The sequence below is a fragment of the Musca autumnalis genome, unplaced genomic scaffold, assembly GCF_047663935.1.
Source record: "Musca autumnalis isolate F117 unplaced genomic scaffold, ASM4766393v1 scaffold_2, whole genome shotgun sequence".
NCBI lineage: Eukaryota > Metazoa > Arthropoda > Insecta > Diptera > Muscidae > Musca > Musca autumnalis.
In genome coordinates, this window is record NW_027411755.1 from 104,062,559 (window position 1) to 104,080,318 (window position 17,760).

The 17,760-nt window shown below is 36.8% G+C and overlaps 1 protein-coding gene across 4 annotated transcripts in view; it reads left to right on the plus strand.

Moving 5' to 3' along the window:
* Positions 1–17,760, plus strand: part of Nipped-B (Nipped-B cohesin loading factor) — a 512,008-nt gene that overhangs the window by 119,532 nt on the left and 374,716 nt on the right. For 3 of the 4 annotated variants that reach the window (XR_012410391.1, XM_073968649.1, XM_073968651.1), the window contains one exon: positions 9,834–9,936. Coding sequence is in view for 3 of the 4 variants with exons in the window: in XM_073968649.1 (XP_073824750.1) it covers positions 9,834–9,936 (103 nt within the window). In the remaining variant the exon portion in view is untranslated. The remainder of the gene's footprint in view (positions 1–9,833; positions 9,937–17,760) is intronic. The other variant, XM_073968650.1, reaches the window with a different exon arrangement.

Consider the following 17,760-nt stretch of genomic DNA (forward strand, 5'->3'; position numbering starts at 1 on the left):
GAATAATGGTGTTTTGTCGTCTACTACATGCGGAACCTCCTCTGACATGAATGGTAAATGTGGCAAAAAGAGTGACGATGTTGTTAAATGCAGTGTGGCGAATTCGTATCTGAGTACATTAGACAGTGGTGCCAGTTCGTTAGTGGCCAGTAGTGAGGGTATCGACAAGCCTGCGAGTACCTCAGTTTCTGATGGGAATAGTTCGCTGCAATGTGCGATGGATGGAACATCGTCTGTTTCAAAAACGTCAGAGGTGCTCGTGAATACAAAAGATATTACAATGCCTCTCTCTGATAGTTTTTTTGCCAAGGTTACTTCGTCTATTGAGGAGTTGAATAAGAAGATGTTTGATGACCTTGCTGCTTCCATGAGGAGGTTAATTGATGAACATGTGCAAAAGTGTTTGGTGGATTTTCAAGTGCTTTTGCGTGATATGGTCAATGCTTATCGGTCTGCGATTATGTCACACATTCACACATATTGGGTAGCAGATCCTTGATGAAAGGCTATTAGCTATAGAGCGTCACAATCTTGTGTTTGAGAGAAGGATTAATAGGAGTGATATTCTCATTAATGGACTTCCTCGGGCTATAAAAAACCTGCGCGAGCCAATCGTTAAGATTGCCAGAGTGTGTGGAGTTAACATTGATTATAAGGATGTTCACCACTGTTGTTACATTAACAATGGAAAATCTGTCCTGGCTAAATTTAATTCTGTACATGTTAGAGACATGATAATGGCAAAGTATTCCCGTCATAGTTCCATATTTTTGCATGAGGTATTGAACAATGAAACTAATTCTCGCCTGTGCCTGAATGATCATTTAACATCCCCTGCTGCTAACTTGGTGTATCGGTGTCGGAAACTTCGCCAGCAAGGGCGTATTACTAAATATGTTCTGAGGAATGGTGACGATCCAAGTGTTCTCCTTTCATTCCCTGATGCTCCATCTAGGGTTTTAAATGCACAGGAGTGTGCAGAATTATTTCCAAATTTAGAGATTCCTGTCGTATAGTCATGTTTTTTTTTAATTTTTTGATTTTGCATTGTGAATTTATGAATTTAACTAATTTAGGCAATACCGTCAGCAATAGCTCTTTTTTGCATTCCACTTTAAGTGCACTTTCTAAAAATAATTTGAATCTGGCTCATTTCAATTGCAGAAGCTTTAATTTGTCTTCTAGGACCACAAAACTTTCTGAAATACGTAATATATTTGAATCCAGTCTTGTAAATATTATTGGTGTTACTGAGACGTGGCTCAAGCCAGAAGTCTCATATAAAAAAATCTCAATTTCCGGCTACTCCTGTTCTAGAAATGACCGCCTTAATCAAAGGGGCAGTGGTGTTGCGTTGTTTATCTCGAAGTCAATTGCTTTTAAAGTCGTGTATAAGAGTTCTGGGTGTAGCACAGCAGAATGTCTTTTTGTGGAATTGTCACTTGGTTTTCGTAAAGTCTTGGTTGGTGTCGTTTACCTTCCTCACGGGGACTTAACTGCTTTCGAAGAGGAAATTTCTGATTTGGTAGTTAAATATTCTGATATTATCATCATGGGTGATTTCAATACAGATCTTTTCAATGTTTCCTCTTCGGTGCGTTGTAGGGATGTTTGTATGAGGTTAAATCTTTCTATTGTTCACAATTGTTTGCCAACCCACTTTAGTGTTCCCCACAGTTCCACGTCATTATTGGACTATTTTTTGGTTTCTAACATGTCTGATGTCCAGTTATCGAAGCAATTTTTTTGTCCTGGCATTTCTGACCATGCGGTCATTTTTATTTCATTGAGTTTAAATCAACATTCGGTTGACCAATATTTTGAGTTTACGGATTTTGATGCTGTGAGTTCTGAGGATATACGGGATGCTGTTCTCTCGTGTGATTTTTCAATGTTATATTCAACTAATAATGTAAATGTTCAGTGGGATTTTTTTGTGGAATGCCTCGCGTCTTTGCATTCCATTTTTCCTATTAAGAGGAGAAAGGTGAGGTATCAGAATGATGATTGGTTTAGTGATTCTCGGATTACGTATCTTGTTTCTATTAGAGATTTAGCTTTTAAGGCGTATTTACTGGATAAGACTGCCTTGAACTGGAGAAACTATTGTAAGGCGAGAAATAGGGCAAAGTCGATGATTAGAAAAGTAAGAATGGAGGTCCACTCTAGCTTATTTAAAAATATTTCTAATTCTAGGGATTTTTGGGGGTTTGTAAAATCTAAGGGGTTGTTGGACACCGATTCTTATCAATGTGTCCTTAATGCCGATGATTTGAATCAAATGTTTTTTCGTAATCAGCTACCTGTGTCTGATAGAGTGCGTCAATTTCAGACTTTTGGTAGGGAAGGGTTTTCTTATCGTTGTATTGACATTTTGGAATTAGATAATGCGTTTTTTATGGTTAAATCCAATGCATCGGGATTAGATGGGTTTTCTTTGAAATTTCTTAGAAAAGTTTACCCGTTTCTCTCCCGCCATTTTTTGCATATTGTGAATACAATTTTGATAACTTAAGTTTATCCAGATGATTGGAAGATATCGAAAATTGTTCCAATCAGGAAGAAAAGATCATGTTCTAATGATTTTCGCCCTATTTCAATGCTTCCAATCTTATCTAAAGTAGTAGAACATGTCATAAAAATGCAGATTCTGTTGTATTTGGACTCTAATAAGTTGTTGGATGATGCTCAATGTGGTTTTCGGAAAAATAGGAGTACGACCTCATTACTTTTAGGTTTGACGGATTCTATTCGTGGCAGTTGTTCTAGTACCAAGTTCTCTGTTTTACTCTCGTTGGACCTAGAAAAGGCGTTTGATAGAGTAGACCATACATTGTTGTTGAGTAAAATTAGTTCCATCTATAAGTTCTCTGATAGTGCGTGTTCTCTGCTTCGGTCATATTTGATGGATCGGAGCCAAATTGTTTGCGTTGGTGGCAGATACAGTGGCATGTTGCCAGTTGTGAGTGGAGTCCCACAAGGCTCTGTCTTGGGTCCACTACTTTTCATCATTTTTATGAATGATCTTTTTTTCCTAAGCTAAGTGGTTGGTGCTCGCTCTATGCATATGCTGATGATATACAAATGCTTTTCAAAGGTGACACTCGGTATTCTCAAGTTGCTCAATCCAAAATAGACCTTGTGATGGATATGTTAGTGTCTTGGATGTTGAGGAATAACCTTAGAGTTAATCCCAGCAAAACTAAAGCATTATATTTTTCCAGTAATAATCATACTGATATTAGTATTTCTTATGATGGTACGAATGTTCAGTTTGTAAGTGATTTGGAATGTCTGTTTTGGATAGCCGGCTTTCTTTTGATAGACATGTTTGTTCCTTGGTGTCGAAAGTTAATTTCAGTTTGAGGTGTCTTTACAATACTGATATGCACTTGCCTTTGGAAGTTAGGATGAGACTTGCACGTGCTATTATTTTGCCAACAATTATGTATGGTTTGGAGGTTTATTCTGGGACCACGCAAGGAATATTGGATTTTATTCAACTGGCGGTCAATAGATCCGTTCGTTATGTTTACAAGTTGAATCGTCGTACGCATATTACACCCTATGTTGTTCAATTCCTTGGCCTTTCTTTTAATAATTTTGTCAAAACACGTTTGTTGTTGTTGCTTTTCAAGTGTATTAAGAACCAAACTCCCCTATTTCTTTTACAGACGTTCTGTTTTTTGCACTCTACGCGTCTGAATCAGTTGACTATGCCGAATGCTTCTCTTCTTATGTCGAATTCTTTTGTTGTTAGAGTAATCCGTATTTTTAATGCATTGCCTGACCAATTAAGAAATTTTAGTGTATCGGTTAATTCGTTTACTAAATTACTTATCCGGCATTTCACTTCGGTACGTACCGTTGTACCATTGAACAGATAGTGACATTAATATTGTATTATTCCAGTATATTACTTTTTCATCTGTTTTGTGTATTTGCTTGCCTCCTTGTTTGATTTTTTAGAAAGTGCACTTAGATATTATATATATATATATATATATATATATATATATATATATATATATATATATATTATGAATTACTTTTGCTTAAGTGACGTTATGTCATGTGAGATTTGGATGTTGCATATTGAATGAATCTTCTTAAAGTGGATTGAGTCCTATTTATCTAACAGAATTTGTCAAGTTATTGTTGGGGACTATTTATCATATTCATATATACAAACATCTGGAGTTCCTCAGGTAAGTGTGTTAGGCCCTCTCCTTTTTAATTTATTCATTAATGATGTTTCAATATGTTTTCACAGGTCAAAGTTTTTGCTTTATGCGGATGTTCTTAAGATTTTCTCAAAAGTAAATTCTGTACTTGACGCTGTTTATATTCAATCAGACTTGAATAATTTCTATGATTGGTGTCGGAAAAATAAATTACCATTAAATGTGTCCAAATGCTTTCATTTATCTTATAATAAATTACGTCATCCTATTCATTGCTCTTTTACATTGGGTGAGAATACAATTACAACTGTCACTTCAATTCGTGATCTCGGGGTCATCTTTGATTCAGCAATGACATTTTTACCCCACATTGATTACATACTCCCTAAAACATATAAAATGCTAGCTTTCATAAAGCGAAACGGTAAAGATTTTACAGATCCTCATACCCTGAAAGTAATTTTCACGGCGTATGTCAGATCTAAAATTGAATATGCCTCAATAATATGGAATCCACATAGTAAAAACCATATTTCTCGTATTGAGAGAGTTCAGCGAGTATTTGTCAAATATGCTTTAAGATCATTTTAGTTCGTTGGTTCCTCCACTTATGTACATATCAAAATGTCTGTTGCTTGGGTTGCAAACCCTTGAGCATAGACGAAAAATTCAATCGGCTTTGTTTATTTTTGTTTTATTGAATAATACGATTAATTCTTCTGAATTATTATCATTGATACCAATGTATGCTCCTCCGAGGCAAATTAGGTACGTTGACGTTTTTAATATACCAATGCATCGAACAAATTATGCTCGACATTGTCCCTTAACGCGTGCTTTTTAAGCATAGTACACACTGACCAACAAAACTGACAGTCATCGTGGTCTATTTCGTTTAAATCAAAGTCTAGCTGAATAATTACTTTCCAGATCTCTAAATAATACTTTAAATATTGCATTTCAACAGTTTTTAGCTAAACAAAAGTGTTTATTTGCCAGAAAATTGTCCTTAAAGTACGTTGACTGTCAGTTTTGACTGATAGTATGTACTCCCCTTTATTATATTAATGAGATTAGTATGAACTACCAAAGGAAATATAATCAACATTTAGAGTTTTGCATTTCGAAAGAGAACTTTAAATTGTATTTTATTACTGTATTTAATTAAATTTAACTTTGTTATCATAGTCTGTAAGGAATTTATGTTCTAAAGACTGAAATAAATAAATAAATAGAATGAAATTGTTTTCGAGTAGCTTTAAAGTAAGTCTGTATATATCGACGCCTCCAAACAATAGTATGCTAAGTCGACTTAGCATGTTTTCAAGTTCTTTACATTTTTACATTTTACGTCCTTTAACTTAAATTCTGTCAAATTTTGGTAATGATCGGTCAATCCGAACAGAAGTTATAAACAAATGTTTACTCAGAATAGTAGTGAAGGTCAAAGAAAACTGTAAACTTTGAGAGCTTCTCCTGCAAAACTCACTTTTCAGACTTAGCATACTATTATTTGGAGGTGTCGATATTATTGGTATGCATATTTTTATATTAGTTTTTAGTTTCTTGGTCTTACATTATATTTTTCGAGTAGTTTTTCCTTTTTATTTGGTTAAGCAATTCTTATGCATTTTGTAATTTACACTGATGGGCCGGTTGGCTTTGAATTACAAGTTAAATAAATTGAATTGAAAAAAAATTTCTTTTATTGTATTCCAATCGGAACCCTCTATTTTAAGAATTGCCAATTCATCAGATGTTATTCCCGCATCATTCATTTGTGTAGCAGAGAAATCATTTGCTATAAAAATATGATACTTCTTATATATTTGTACACATATATGTATTATAATATATTCCCAGCAAAATAAATTGGAAGAAGTGCAATGTGGACTAGTTCTTTCACGGCATGTTTTAATGCAGTTCAAACGGAGTCATGAAAAAGGCACTCCATTCGTCACATTTTAACCGCATTTGGATGCAATCCGAAGAATCACATCCATTTGTCACATTTTAACTACATCCGCATGCAGTCTAAACAGAGTCGTGAAAAAGGCACTCCGTTCGCTACATTTTATTAGCAGTTGTTATAGATCCCTAGAAGTACATAAATCAGTTTGTACATCTCTACAGGCAGCGGCATAAAATATGTAATAAAGTTCTTAATATTTTTGTTTTACACACATAATAAATGCATTTTATTTATTCTGGGATATTTTGCAATGGTTTGCACACATTCCGCAGAATGCCTGTATCAAAACACGTGCTTTGGACTGCATACTATTCTACCCCAAAGGGTTAGTTAAAATGCAATGCCAAGGGATAGTTAAAATGCAGTGCCAAAGGGTCAGTTAAATTGCAGTGCCAAAGGGTTAGTTAAAATGTAGTGCAATGGAGTGCCTCTTTCCGGGGTCAAAGAGTGAAAATGCATAATTTGATGCACTTCCAAATCACTTGTACATATGATTTAACTGTCTCTTTGGAGGCAAACTTTTTGCTGGGTTATTACTTACACTTCTTTTCTTTTGAAATAGGTCGTCTGGTTATCAGATCCAGTGCACCTAATTTGCTCCTTTGGTTGTTGTAAGCGTCGTACAGTTTTCCTTTAGCCAAATGGCCTTTTGTAAAGGGTATATAATACGTTTCCGTAACTTCAGTCGGGAAAATGGTTACTATCGATTGAGACTGTTGTATAAAATCATCCTTAAGAAGCCTGCATTTGAAATAGAAAGGAATAAATAAACAAAGTAATCATTATTTAAATAATATCTTACTGTCTATTTGGATTCTGATCTAGGATATGTAATATAATATTCTTTGCTATTTCCGTCCTCTCCCTGTTTTGCAGAACCTTGCATTCTAGTAGTTGTTTAATTCTAGGAATTGATTTTATAGTCTGAAACGTAAACGGGATGCAAATAATATTTATTTATGTATGTACGAAGTTGTTATTATTGTGCATGCCTCTTCTGATCGAATAATTGGAAAAAGATTCTTATTGGCTAAGATATCACTTTCGCTTAAAGACAAAACTTCTTCTGAAATAACAATCGGTGATTGAGAAGCCTGGGTCGTTGGGTAGGAAACAACACTGGAGCTGGATGATTGTGACTCTAAATCATGGGTAATACTTGATGATGAGGTAGAAAATCCTATAAAAACAGAAATTATAATAAATCATTATGTACAATGGTTAACAACTTACCACTTAGTACAAAATCCGTCGAAGTATAAAACTGTTGCACAAAATCGGTAAATACATCTTCTTTTATAATAAATTGTTTATTGAAAATTTCCACTTCAGATGTCGAGGACAGGTTGTAAGTTTTCTTGACTGGAATAGAAATGTATAAAAACAAAGATTTCAATAATGATTAAAAGAAATCTGTAATAAAAAGTCGATTCCACTGATTTGCCGTCAATACTTAATCTTCATAACAAAAACATTCAGAAAAAAAAAAAACAAAACAAAAGGCAATAACAAAAACAATATGATGTTCTCTCTGCCGTCGCTCCGCGTGTTTCATATGCAAGGCCGAACAGATGTTTATGCTAAAAAACAGCAACAACAACAGATGTTTATGTTGTATTTTGTTTGTTTTGCTTGTTGCGATTTCTTTTTATTATTAAATGTGGGAGCGCTAACAAATTAAATAATGCACAAAAACTGCACGGAAACAGAACTCAAATACTGATATGTTTTTGCCACTTTTAGATTTTTCTTTCTAAACACTTTCATACCTTCATTCACAAATAAATTGTAGTCGTTAATGCCGTCAAAACACTCGAACTATTTCATTCTTTGATTGGAACGTTGTTTTTATTAATTTTACACCATTCATTTTTATCTCATTCTTATTTTACAACCATGATAGGCAATGTGCGCTTACTGAGAGCAAGTGAGCATACATTTCAATGCATTTTACATTGAAGTTTTCGCTCACTTGCTCTCAGTAAGCGCACATTGCCTATCCTGGTTTTACAACCGCTTTAACCAGCAACAGAACAACTAATGAGAATAATGAGAATGTTTGGGATAGAAGAGATAAAAAGTAACGGGATATTTCTCTCATAGTTTCGTTGTTGGATTGGTTAAAAAAAACTTGTGGCGATGTCAATGCAATGAAAACAAAACAACGTGGAAACAAGACACAAGGAAAATGTTTAGATAATTTGGCCGTAAAATGTATTAGGATTACCTCTTTTGGAATTTATTAATTCTTACTTACACATATACTTCTATATAATTTGCAACACTTTTTCACATAACAACTGTTGTGCGTGCATAGGACAAATTTCCTAGTTTCTTGACAGTTCATATGTCAAACTGTGTTAACCACAATCTGGGGCTGGATTCTTGTTCTATGAAAATTTTAAATGAAAAATATTTCCTTTATAATTTTTTTCATTTGACAGTTTTTTCCTTTATAAAATTTTTCATTTCACATTTTCATAGAAACATAATTGAGCCCCTGGTTGGATTGAGCATCAGATAATTGTGAAAATATTACCATATCGCACCTGTTCAGCAAAAGGGTAGTAACTCAAAATTTTTAAATGTTCAATTTTCAGCAAAAAACGATATACAATAAACAACTCCACCTACTGTAAAAATCTCCCATTGTTTTTTCAACTCTTCCATCAAAAAATACCATTATGTCACTCTTCATGTCTTCAGAGTAAATATTATGTATCAACAAAATAGACGCATTTCTAGTTGCGCCTACGTGTTTCAGGCATTTCCAACGCCATTGTTTCAACAAAAGAGTAGTATTTCTGATGAGAACTTGCTGAGTACTTTTCACTTGCGGAGTTATCGTACAGACCTATTTACATAGTTTTTTGCCTCTACTGAAAAATAGGAAATTTTGAGTTACTCACCTTTAGGAATAGATCGTATAATTTGCTTAGTGGAAGCGAACCCCAAGAAGCCACCAAATTTAAACTTGCTTTAAATTAGTTCTAAGTACTAAAATGCACCATATTTAATGTTTAGCCCATTAATTACACTGTGATACAAAAGATGACAAAAAAATTTTGCAGGTGTTCTGATGCATATATTCGGTTTTGTGGGAGTCCATAGAAGACGAAAATACCTTTGGTTTCTTTGATTTTATAACGGTAAATGTAGTGACAAATAGCCATTCTTGGATTTCCAACTTTAAACGAACATTACTTCTTTTCTCCACAACCGATTTGCACAACCTATTAAATAATTGTACTGTTAGGTACCGTTTACGCAGCCTAGAGCACAAGGAAAAACATGTCACTGTTTTTACTGGGTTTTTGTCACATATAAACCACTATTACTTAGCCATTTGTTAACCGATTTTAAAAATCTATCGCTTGTTCGAAAGACAATATTCTCCCCTTTGTAGTGAAAAATAGGGTGTGCAAATCGGTTGTGGAGAAAAGAAGTAATGTTCGTTTAAAGTTGAAAATCCAAGAAAGCCCATTTTTCACTACATTTACCGTTATAAAATCAAAAACCGAAGTGACCAAAAGAAACCAAAGGTATTTTCGTCTTCTATGGACTCCCACAAAACCGAATTTATGCATTAGAATACCTGCAAATTTTCACTGTAGCACAGTGTTATTTATTATGTCCGAAATTATTAATGAGATTCGTATTTTGTCATTTCTTTTCAGAAGCTGGAGAAGTCGATAATACCATTCGTAAAAAAAATAATACTTCGTCAATTTGCCCTTTGTCAGATGCAGAGATTTTATGCGGAAGAAAAAGTATTATAAGGTAATAAAAATAGTTTTTCAAAAAAAGTTTGGATTTCTTTATTAAATACTTCAATTTACAATTTGAAGACAGTAACGGTCGTTGCAACAAGATGACTCTTGTTATAGTTTGAATTTTACTCAAGGAATATAACGATCTGCTGTTTTTTATTTATTCTTTAAGATAAACGTTACCATTTAGCTTAAATGATGATAAAATGATAAGACGATACAAACCATTAACTTTTAACGTTACCTTACAGTTTTAAAAACCTCCACATAGAAATCAGAACGAAATCTGAACGATTCTGCTTCTAAAGCTTTATATGTTTATAGAATCCAGAGTTTCCAATGACACCACCCGTTATAACTTCAATAGATCAGTATCCATCATTCTGATATGGACCCAATCCCTACGATGTTTTTCGAGACCCATTTGCTAATAAATGATACAACTGCACACTAAATTTTGAATTTTATTAAACTGACAACTGAAATGGAAGACATTTAAATTACTTTAGAACTTTTCGACCCTTGGGCCCATGTCCATGCTTCTCCAGCATGACCAGCCACTCCCCCGAAGAAGTACGTTTGACAGATATCAGTTATAAAATTTTATTCACGTTTAAACTTCTCAAAACAAAAACAAATGATATGAATCGTATAAAAAATATTTTTCAAAATATTGACGGTTTTAATTATTTTTGAGTTTTCTTCCACCTTTTTATTTGGTTGATAAATAAAGTTTATTCGAGCTTGAGGTCTATAAATGCGGTTTATTTATTTAATCATTTCGAAATTCTATGAATTTCATCTTCAGGGAGTATTTTAGATCTATAAAATAAATAGAAGTACCTCTTAATATCTGTATCACAGCAATGTAAATCGTAAAATTATTTCTTTCTTGTAAAAACACATAAAAATACTAATAATAATCAAACCTAAAAAACTAGGCTAGTGTGACTACCAGCGTCGAATGTTTTTATTGCACTGATCTCCTCTCCGCGTTAAATGCCTGTAGCAGTAAGCTGTGTTGTCGGTGTCTGTTTTGGTGTTTATTCTTCTTGTAGTTAGAAGACTATTTATGTCAGCATCAGGCAACCCATACCAACGAACATTGCGTTGTTTGCATTAGTATTGTAGACATAACATGCTTCCCTGCAAGCAAAAGCTATCGCGGAAGTGACTTAGGCGTGTCGCCCAGGGCGATGGAAACAGTCGCGTCGATAGTCGCGGAAGGCACCCTGGAGTGCCCTCCGTTGTGAAGAAATGAACCACGCCGGCGTGTCGTCTTGGAAGTCACTCCAGGGACACTTCTGGAAGATCGTTTCCGCGATAGTTCTTGGAATTAAAATTTTTTTTTTTTTCAATTTATTTTTCTTTTTTTTCATTTTACTTATTTTTTGATTTTTTATTTATTTTTAAGTACGCTCTTTTAGAGAAATTATTCTTTGGAATTTCCACCTACATTAATTTTGTCATTTTAAAAATGTGATGTTATGCTGCCTGACTTGGGAAGCGAACCTGGACCTTCAGAGTGCAAAGCGAGTATGCTTACCACTGCACCACCGTCTCATTTAATACTCACATAGAAAATGTTCTATATTTGTTCAATGTGCTGGATCATGAAATAAATGTGAACAATCGCCTTGGAAGTCGCTCAGAAGTAACTCCGAAGTGTCGCCATACGCGATAAAAGGTAATCACAAGAAGGCAATAGAAATTGTTTGTGTAATTCAACAACGATCTTCCTTGGCGTGTCTCCGGAGTGACTTCCTAGGCGAGGGAGTGAGTGAGTCACTTCCAAATGCAGGCAGGGTTAATAGTCATTTCGCTAAGGGGACGCATACACAAAAAACAAAAGAAGCGACACACAACCTTCTTCATTGCCTGTTCAGCTGAGATTAAATTGTTTTGTTCTCTCTACATGTTGTATACGTGAATAAATGTACGCTCCCAAAGAGCGGGCGTGCACCCTTTGCCTGATGCTGATTTATGTGGAATAGGGGTGAGCACGCCTGTGTGCTAGCACACAGGCAAATTGTGAAAACGTACTCTTAGTTTTTTGTGAAAAATAAACAATTAAAAGTTTATGCAATTTTTTATTTATATTTTTTAATAATTTTCATTGTGGACGATTTTAGACAACATTAATGTTTAAAAAATGTTAAAATAAGTATAAAACATCAAGAAAAATTAAATATTAATTCTCTCTTAAATTTTTCTCTCTCTCGATTTTGCTCAGCTCTGATGTGGAACATTTCTAATGCCAGGATAGGCGACGTGCGCTTACTGAGAGCAAGTGAGCGAAAACTTCAATGTAAAATGCATTGAAATGTATGCTCACTTGCTCTCAGTAAGCGCACATTGCCTATCCTGGTTCTAATGTGAATCTCTTGAAGTGTTATGTTTATGTTTACAGTGTTATGTGCGAGTTTCTGAGTTTTGGAACAAATTTTGGAACAAATCGGTTTATCAGTTCAAGAGTTATTGTGCTCTGCAACTACTACATATGATGTCATAGGGGTTTTTTATAACTTTTGGGCTGTTTTCCCAAGAAGTATGGACTTGTCACTGAAAAAACTTTTACCGTTGTAATTAAGACAGCGATTGCAAGTTGCTTCATCAAAAATCAAAGTTAGTCAAGAGCAGGTCTTAAAGTGAACTTATCCGAAATTTTGTGTGGGAGGTACCCGAAGGAATAGGCAAATATAGTCCATATTTAAACCTGATCAATATCTGGTAGATATATTAGGATGATTAAAGTATGGACCAAATCGGTCCGCCCTTCAAGATTTATCGCGCGCACAATTTTTTTGAACATTTTTGAACTTTTGTGGGGGAGTTACCTGAAGGAGAGAACCGATATGGCTTATCTTCGAACTTAAACTACGTTTGGACAAAATATTATGAAGGCCAAATTTTGGATCGAATCGGCAGATCCGTTCGAGAGTTATCTTGCGCTCCAACCACTACACACTGTGTCATAGGGGTTTTTTGAACCTTTCAGGCTTTTTTCTCAGGAAGACGGGGTTTGCCCCTGATGAAACTTGTACCGCCGTATGGTGGGGGTGAATACAAGATGCTACAACAAAAATCAAAACGATTCGAGAGCAGATCCTAAACTGAACTTTTCCAAAATTTTGTGTGGGAGTTACCCGATTGAGTCCATATTGGAACCTCATCTAAGTTTGGTAGAAATATCACGATGTGCAAACTTTGGTCCAAATCGGTTACTCCCTTCAAGAGTTATCGTGCGCACAAATTTTCCGAACATTTGTGGGGAGGTACCGAAAGGAGTGGTCCGAAATAACCCATCTTCGAACTTAAACTAAGTTTGGGCAAAATATTGCGAAAGCCAAATTTTGGATCAAAACGGTTCATACGTTGGAGAGTTATCGTGCGCACCAGCCAGACAGACGGACAGACAGGCGGACATTGCTAAATCGACTCCAAATTGTCTGAAACACATTTCGTCCAAACATAACAGCCATATGTTACTGGCTTATGCCGACGACATTGACATGATGGGTCGATCAGTAAAGGAAGTAACTGACACCTTTGCAAAAGTCGAAAGAGAATCTGCTAAAGTTGATCTGGCAGTAAACGGCGAAAAAAGCAAGTTGATGGTATCGACGCGTAATATTTCCACAAACCCCGCACCATTTGTGAATGTTGGTACCTACAATTTTGAGGAAGGACTTCTACCTCGGCACCGCCATAAACACAACAAATAACATCAACAAATTGTGCGTCGTATGAACAACGAGCTGTACCAACTATATAATGACATCAATGTAGTTGAACAAATCGAGATGCAACGATTGCGATGGCTAGGCCATGTTATAAGAATGAGTGATGATGAACCCGCTAAAAAGGCGTATAAATACGGGCCGCATGGAGGTTCTCTCAGATCTGGAAGGCCAAAGCTTCGTTGGAGCGAACAAGTGAAACGAGATATCAGTAAGCTACATATCCCAGATTGGGAAAATACAGCAGCAAACAGAGAGGATTGGAGATTTTTTCTTAGTTCGGCTTATGGAACAAATGTTCTGTAAAAGGCCAGCTAAGTAAGTAAGTAAGTAGTCACACTACACTAGTTTTTAAGTTTGTTTATAATAATAATCATTATTATTATTATTTTTATTGTTATTATTATTATTATTATTATTATTATTATTTTTGTTATTGTTATTGTTATTATTATTTACATGTAAACGATCGTCCCTTTTTTATGTGTTTTTACAAGAACGAAATAATTTTATTTGATATAGATATTAAGACGATGTGAAAACCCATAAGATGACAATATGGATTAAAAACAACATAAGTATGTTTATTATGGTAGATACTGTTATGTATGGGAAGTGGTTGATAAGTGTGGTGTTATTGGGGTTGTGTGTGTGTGGGTTATGGATGAGTTGTGTATGTGGATTGGTTATATATGTGTAAGGATGGTATGGGGGTTAGTGGGTTGTGGAACTATTTTAGTCTGGTTGGATTGGAAGCTGGAGGAATACCGCAACTTGTACTGTTCGGCACCACAGGTCAATAGGGCGCAGGTCCGTGGGCCGAGCTGGACAAGAGAACAAGTGTTTAGTATCGTGAGGTCCCCGTCTGCAGTGCGGGCAAAGTCCTCAACACCTTGTATGATTCTGGCTTGGTAGGTGTTGAGGATGGTACACCAGCCAGATCGTAGTTGTGCCAGGATGTTTCTAGTGCATCTGGGTAGGGACTTCTCTGATTTTGCAACCGCTGGAGGATGTTGATGTAGGACTCAACCAGTAACAGTCGGTCGATGTCCGATGGAATGACATCCTGGATGTCGGGGCTGTAACGTCGGATGTCCTTCCGGATGCGTCTAGGGGGTGAATCCTGAACCACTATATCGTGGTTGGGATGCGTTGGCTGATGACATGCCAGCAGGAACTGTCGAGAGAGCAACACATTATGTTGCTTCACTGACAGCATCCTTGACTCCTGATGAAGATGGTGCACACTCTGGCACATCCAGTAGCGGCCTGAATGGAGTTGTTCTGTGTAGTCTGCAGAGCTCTCCACCTTGCGTTGCATGAAAACGACGACCAGACTGGGGCAGCGTAGTTTAAAACTGAGCGACTGACTGCTTCATATGTAGTCAGCAGGACCTGCTTGTCCTGACCCCAGGACGTGCCAGAGACGGCTTTTAGCACCTTATTCCTCTTCTGAACCTTCGTTTTATGGCGGCTGCATGTTTGGAGAAAGTGAGGGGGTGGTCGAAGACGACACCAAGAATTCTTGGACTCTGGGCAGTTGGTATCTCCAGATCTCCGATGATGTTCAGCGTCCTCCTCACCTCCTTGGTCCATGTTGTAAAGAGAGTTGCAGTTGATTTTTGGCGGCCAAAGCTGTAAATGTCTATCCTGCAAAAACTGTGCAATGGTGTTAAGATAGCAGTTTATTTTGGTTTCCAGCTAGCGGATGTTGACACCTGTTGCCATAATTGTGCTGTCGTCTGCATATGTAACAAGTTTCACTCCTTCTGGAGGTGCAGGATAATTAGCAACGTAATGATTAAAGAGCAGAGGGGAGATGACCCCCCCCCCCCCTGTGGTAAACCCATCTTAATCTTACGGCTCTAAGATTTTCTGCCTCAGTATTCCACGTGAGCCTGCCTGCCTTTTATATAGTTACATAACCAACGCTTGATTGTGTGAGGCAAAGTGGAGTTAAGAATGTCGTCTAGCAAAATGGCGTGATCGACGGTATCGAAGGCCTTATTGTCCTATTGGCAGGTCTGCGTTGGTTTAGGCCATTCGCGATCTTGTTCACGACGTTTGTGAGGGCAGTGGTGGTGCTGTGTTCCTTACGAAATCCATGTTGGTGGCTTGGGATTGGAAGATGTTCCGCCATGCTTGGCAGCAGCAGAGACTCCAAAACCTTGGCTAGGGATGAAAGTAGGGAGATCGGACGATAGGAGTCTCCCCTCCTAGCAGATTTGTCCGACTTTGGGATTGTAATAATTCTTGCCGTTTTCCATATCTCTGGTATCACTGACGTGTTGATGGAGAGTGTCAGGATTTGCGCTAAAAACACTTCTGCTTGCAGCAGGACCAATGTTTTTAAGCATGAGCATCAAGATGCCATCAGGGCCCAGGGCTGCACTAACTTCCTCCGAGGAGAAGAGGAGGGGATCCTCAGTGGTGGTCTTCTTCGCTCTCCTAAGGGCAGATCTTTTTGCCTTGTTCTGCACAGTGGGGTGTACGACAATCTGTTGGCAGAACTTCAGTGCACACTTCTTGGCATCTGTTACATCAGCACCTCCGAAATTTACGTCTGCGTTCCCCAATTTGGCAATACTTTGGCACCAGTTAGATTCCTTATGGTGGCCCAGAGTTTATGTGAACCAGCTTCACAGCTTCCAAGATGACTCAGCCATTTATCTCTCCGGTGCTGGTTCACCAAGTTATTTATTTCCTCCGTGAGAGTGGGAATTGTGGGATCATCTGGGCACGTCCGTCTTAACTCGTCGCGCTGTTCTGCGAGACGTCCGGCTGGAGTAGGAAAATTAGGCCTCCAATGTGGGATTCTGCCTGCTGGGATGAACGCTTTGCCGCCCGGAGAATTATAGCTCTCAATGTTCTCTCTCCCTGTCTGGCACATGAGGGGGCGGTAATAGACTGATGGCATTGCCAATCTTATTCATGAAGCCATGGCAGTTGCCCTTCTTATAGTTGATGAATGAACGTTTCTTCTGCTCCAGGAAGTCGCTAGGCTTCTCCACCGTTATGACTATCGTGGTTTGCCAATTCCCGTCCCGGGATTTCCCGGGAATTCTCGATTTTTTTCGGACGTGATTTCCCGGGAAATTTTTTTGAAATTCCCGGGAATACGGGTATTTATATTTTTCATATATAAGACTTATATTATTTGTCTTATAGTTATTTAACGTTGAAAATATAGTGGAATAGCGATTATTCATGTCCCGATAATTCGTAATTCCCTATTATTTGTAACAAATTTAGGGTCCATAGTAAAAATCGCGATAATTCGTGTAAAGTACATACATTTTGGTCCTCTCAATAATTATTGTTTTTTTTTTTTTTGGAATTCGAAGTCTGTATACCTCACATAATTCTGAACTTTTTGGAGCCATTTCCTTGTTGTTCTAGTCCATATTTTTATTAAAGGCATTCTTGAAGGATATTCTGTGATCGATTCGAATTGTTGTTTTCTCCAAAATTATTGTATATAATATTAACAACTGTATAATGTTTATGTGGCAAATCGTGTATATTAAGAATGGAAGTCAGTAATAACTATAGTTTGTATGTTTATATAAGTACGCCTATATATCTTTGGTGTCAACGTGGTGCAATTGTGAAGCTTTGTACACAAAAGGTCAACCTTGTAAAAATCCTTTATCAACAGATTTATTCTATGATCGGCACGCCCTTCGAACCGTAAAAAGAACTCCCCATATCATTGACCAAAAAGTAGAGTCGCACAGCAATCTTTGATATGAAGGAAGCCTTTGCGAGGATGTTCGTGGGAAACATCAATTAACATAATCTCCGCAAATTAGTCAGGAAGAATTGGTTGGCTTGAACAGCTGTCATATATGATGTATTGGTACTTTCAAGATTTTGGCGTATCGTCGTTAATATTGTTCCAAAGAGATAACTAATGATACAACTATACATGTAAAGTCGCCATCAGACCATCTGCTTTTTCACATGTATGACATCAGCTGGTCTGTATATTACCAACGTGACAACATACATGTGAAAACGCAGATGGTCTGATGGCGACTTAAGGAGTATTTATTTCCTTTATGTTTGCTCTCTGTCACGTCTATGCTCCACAA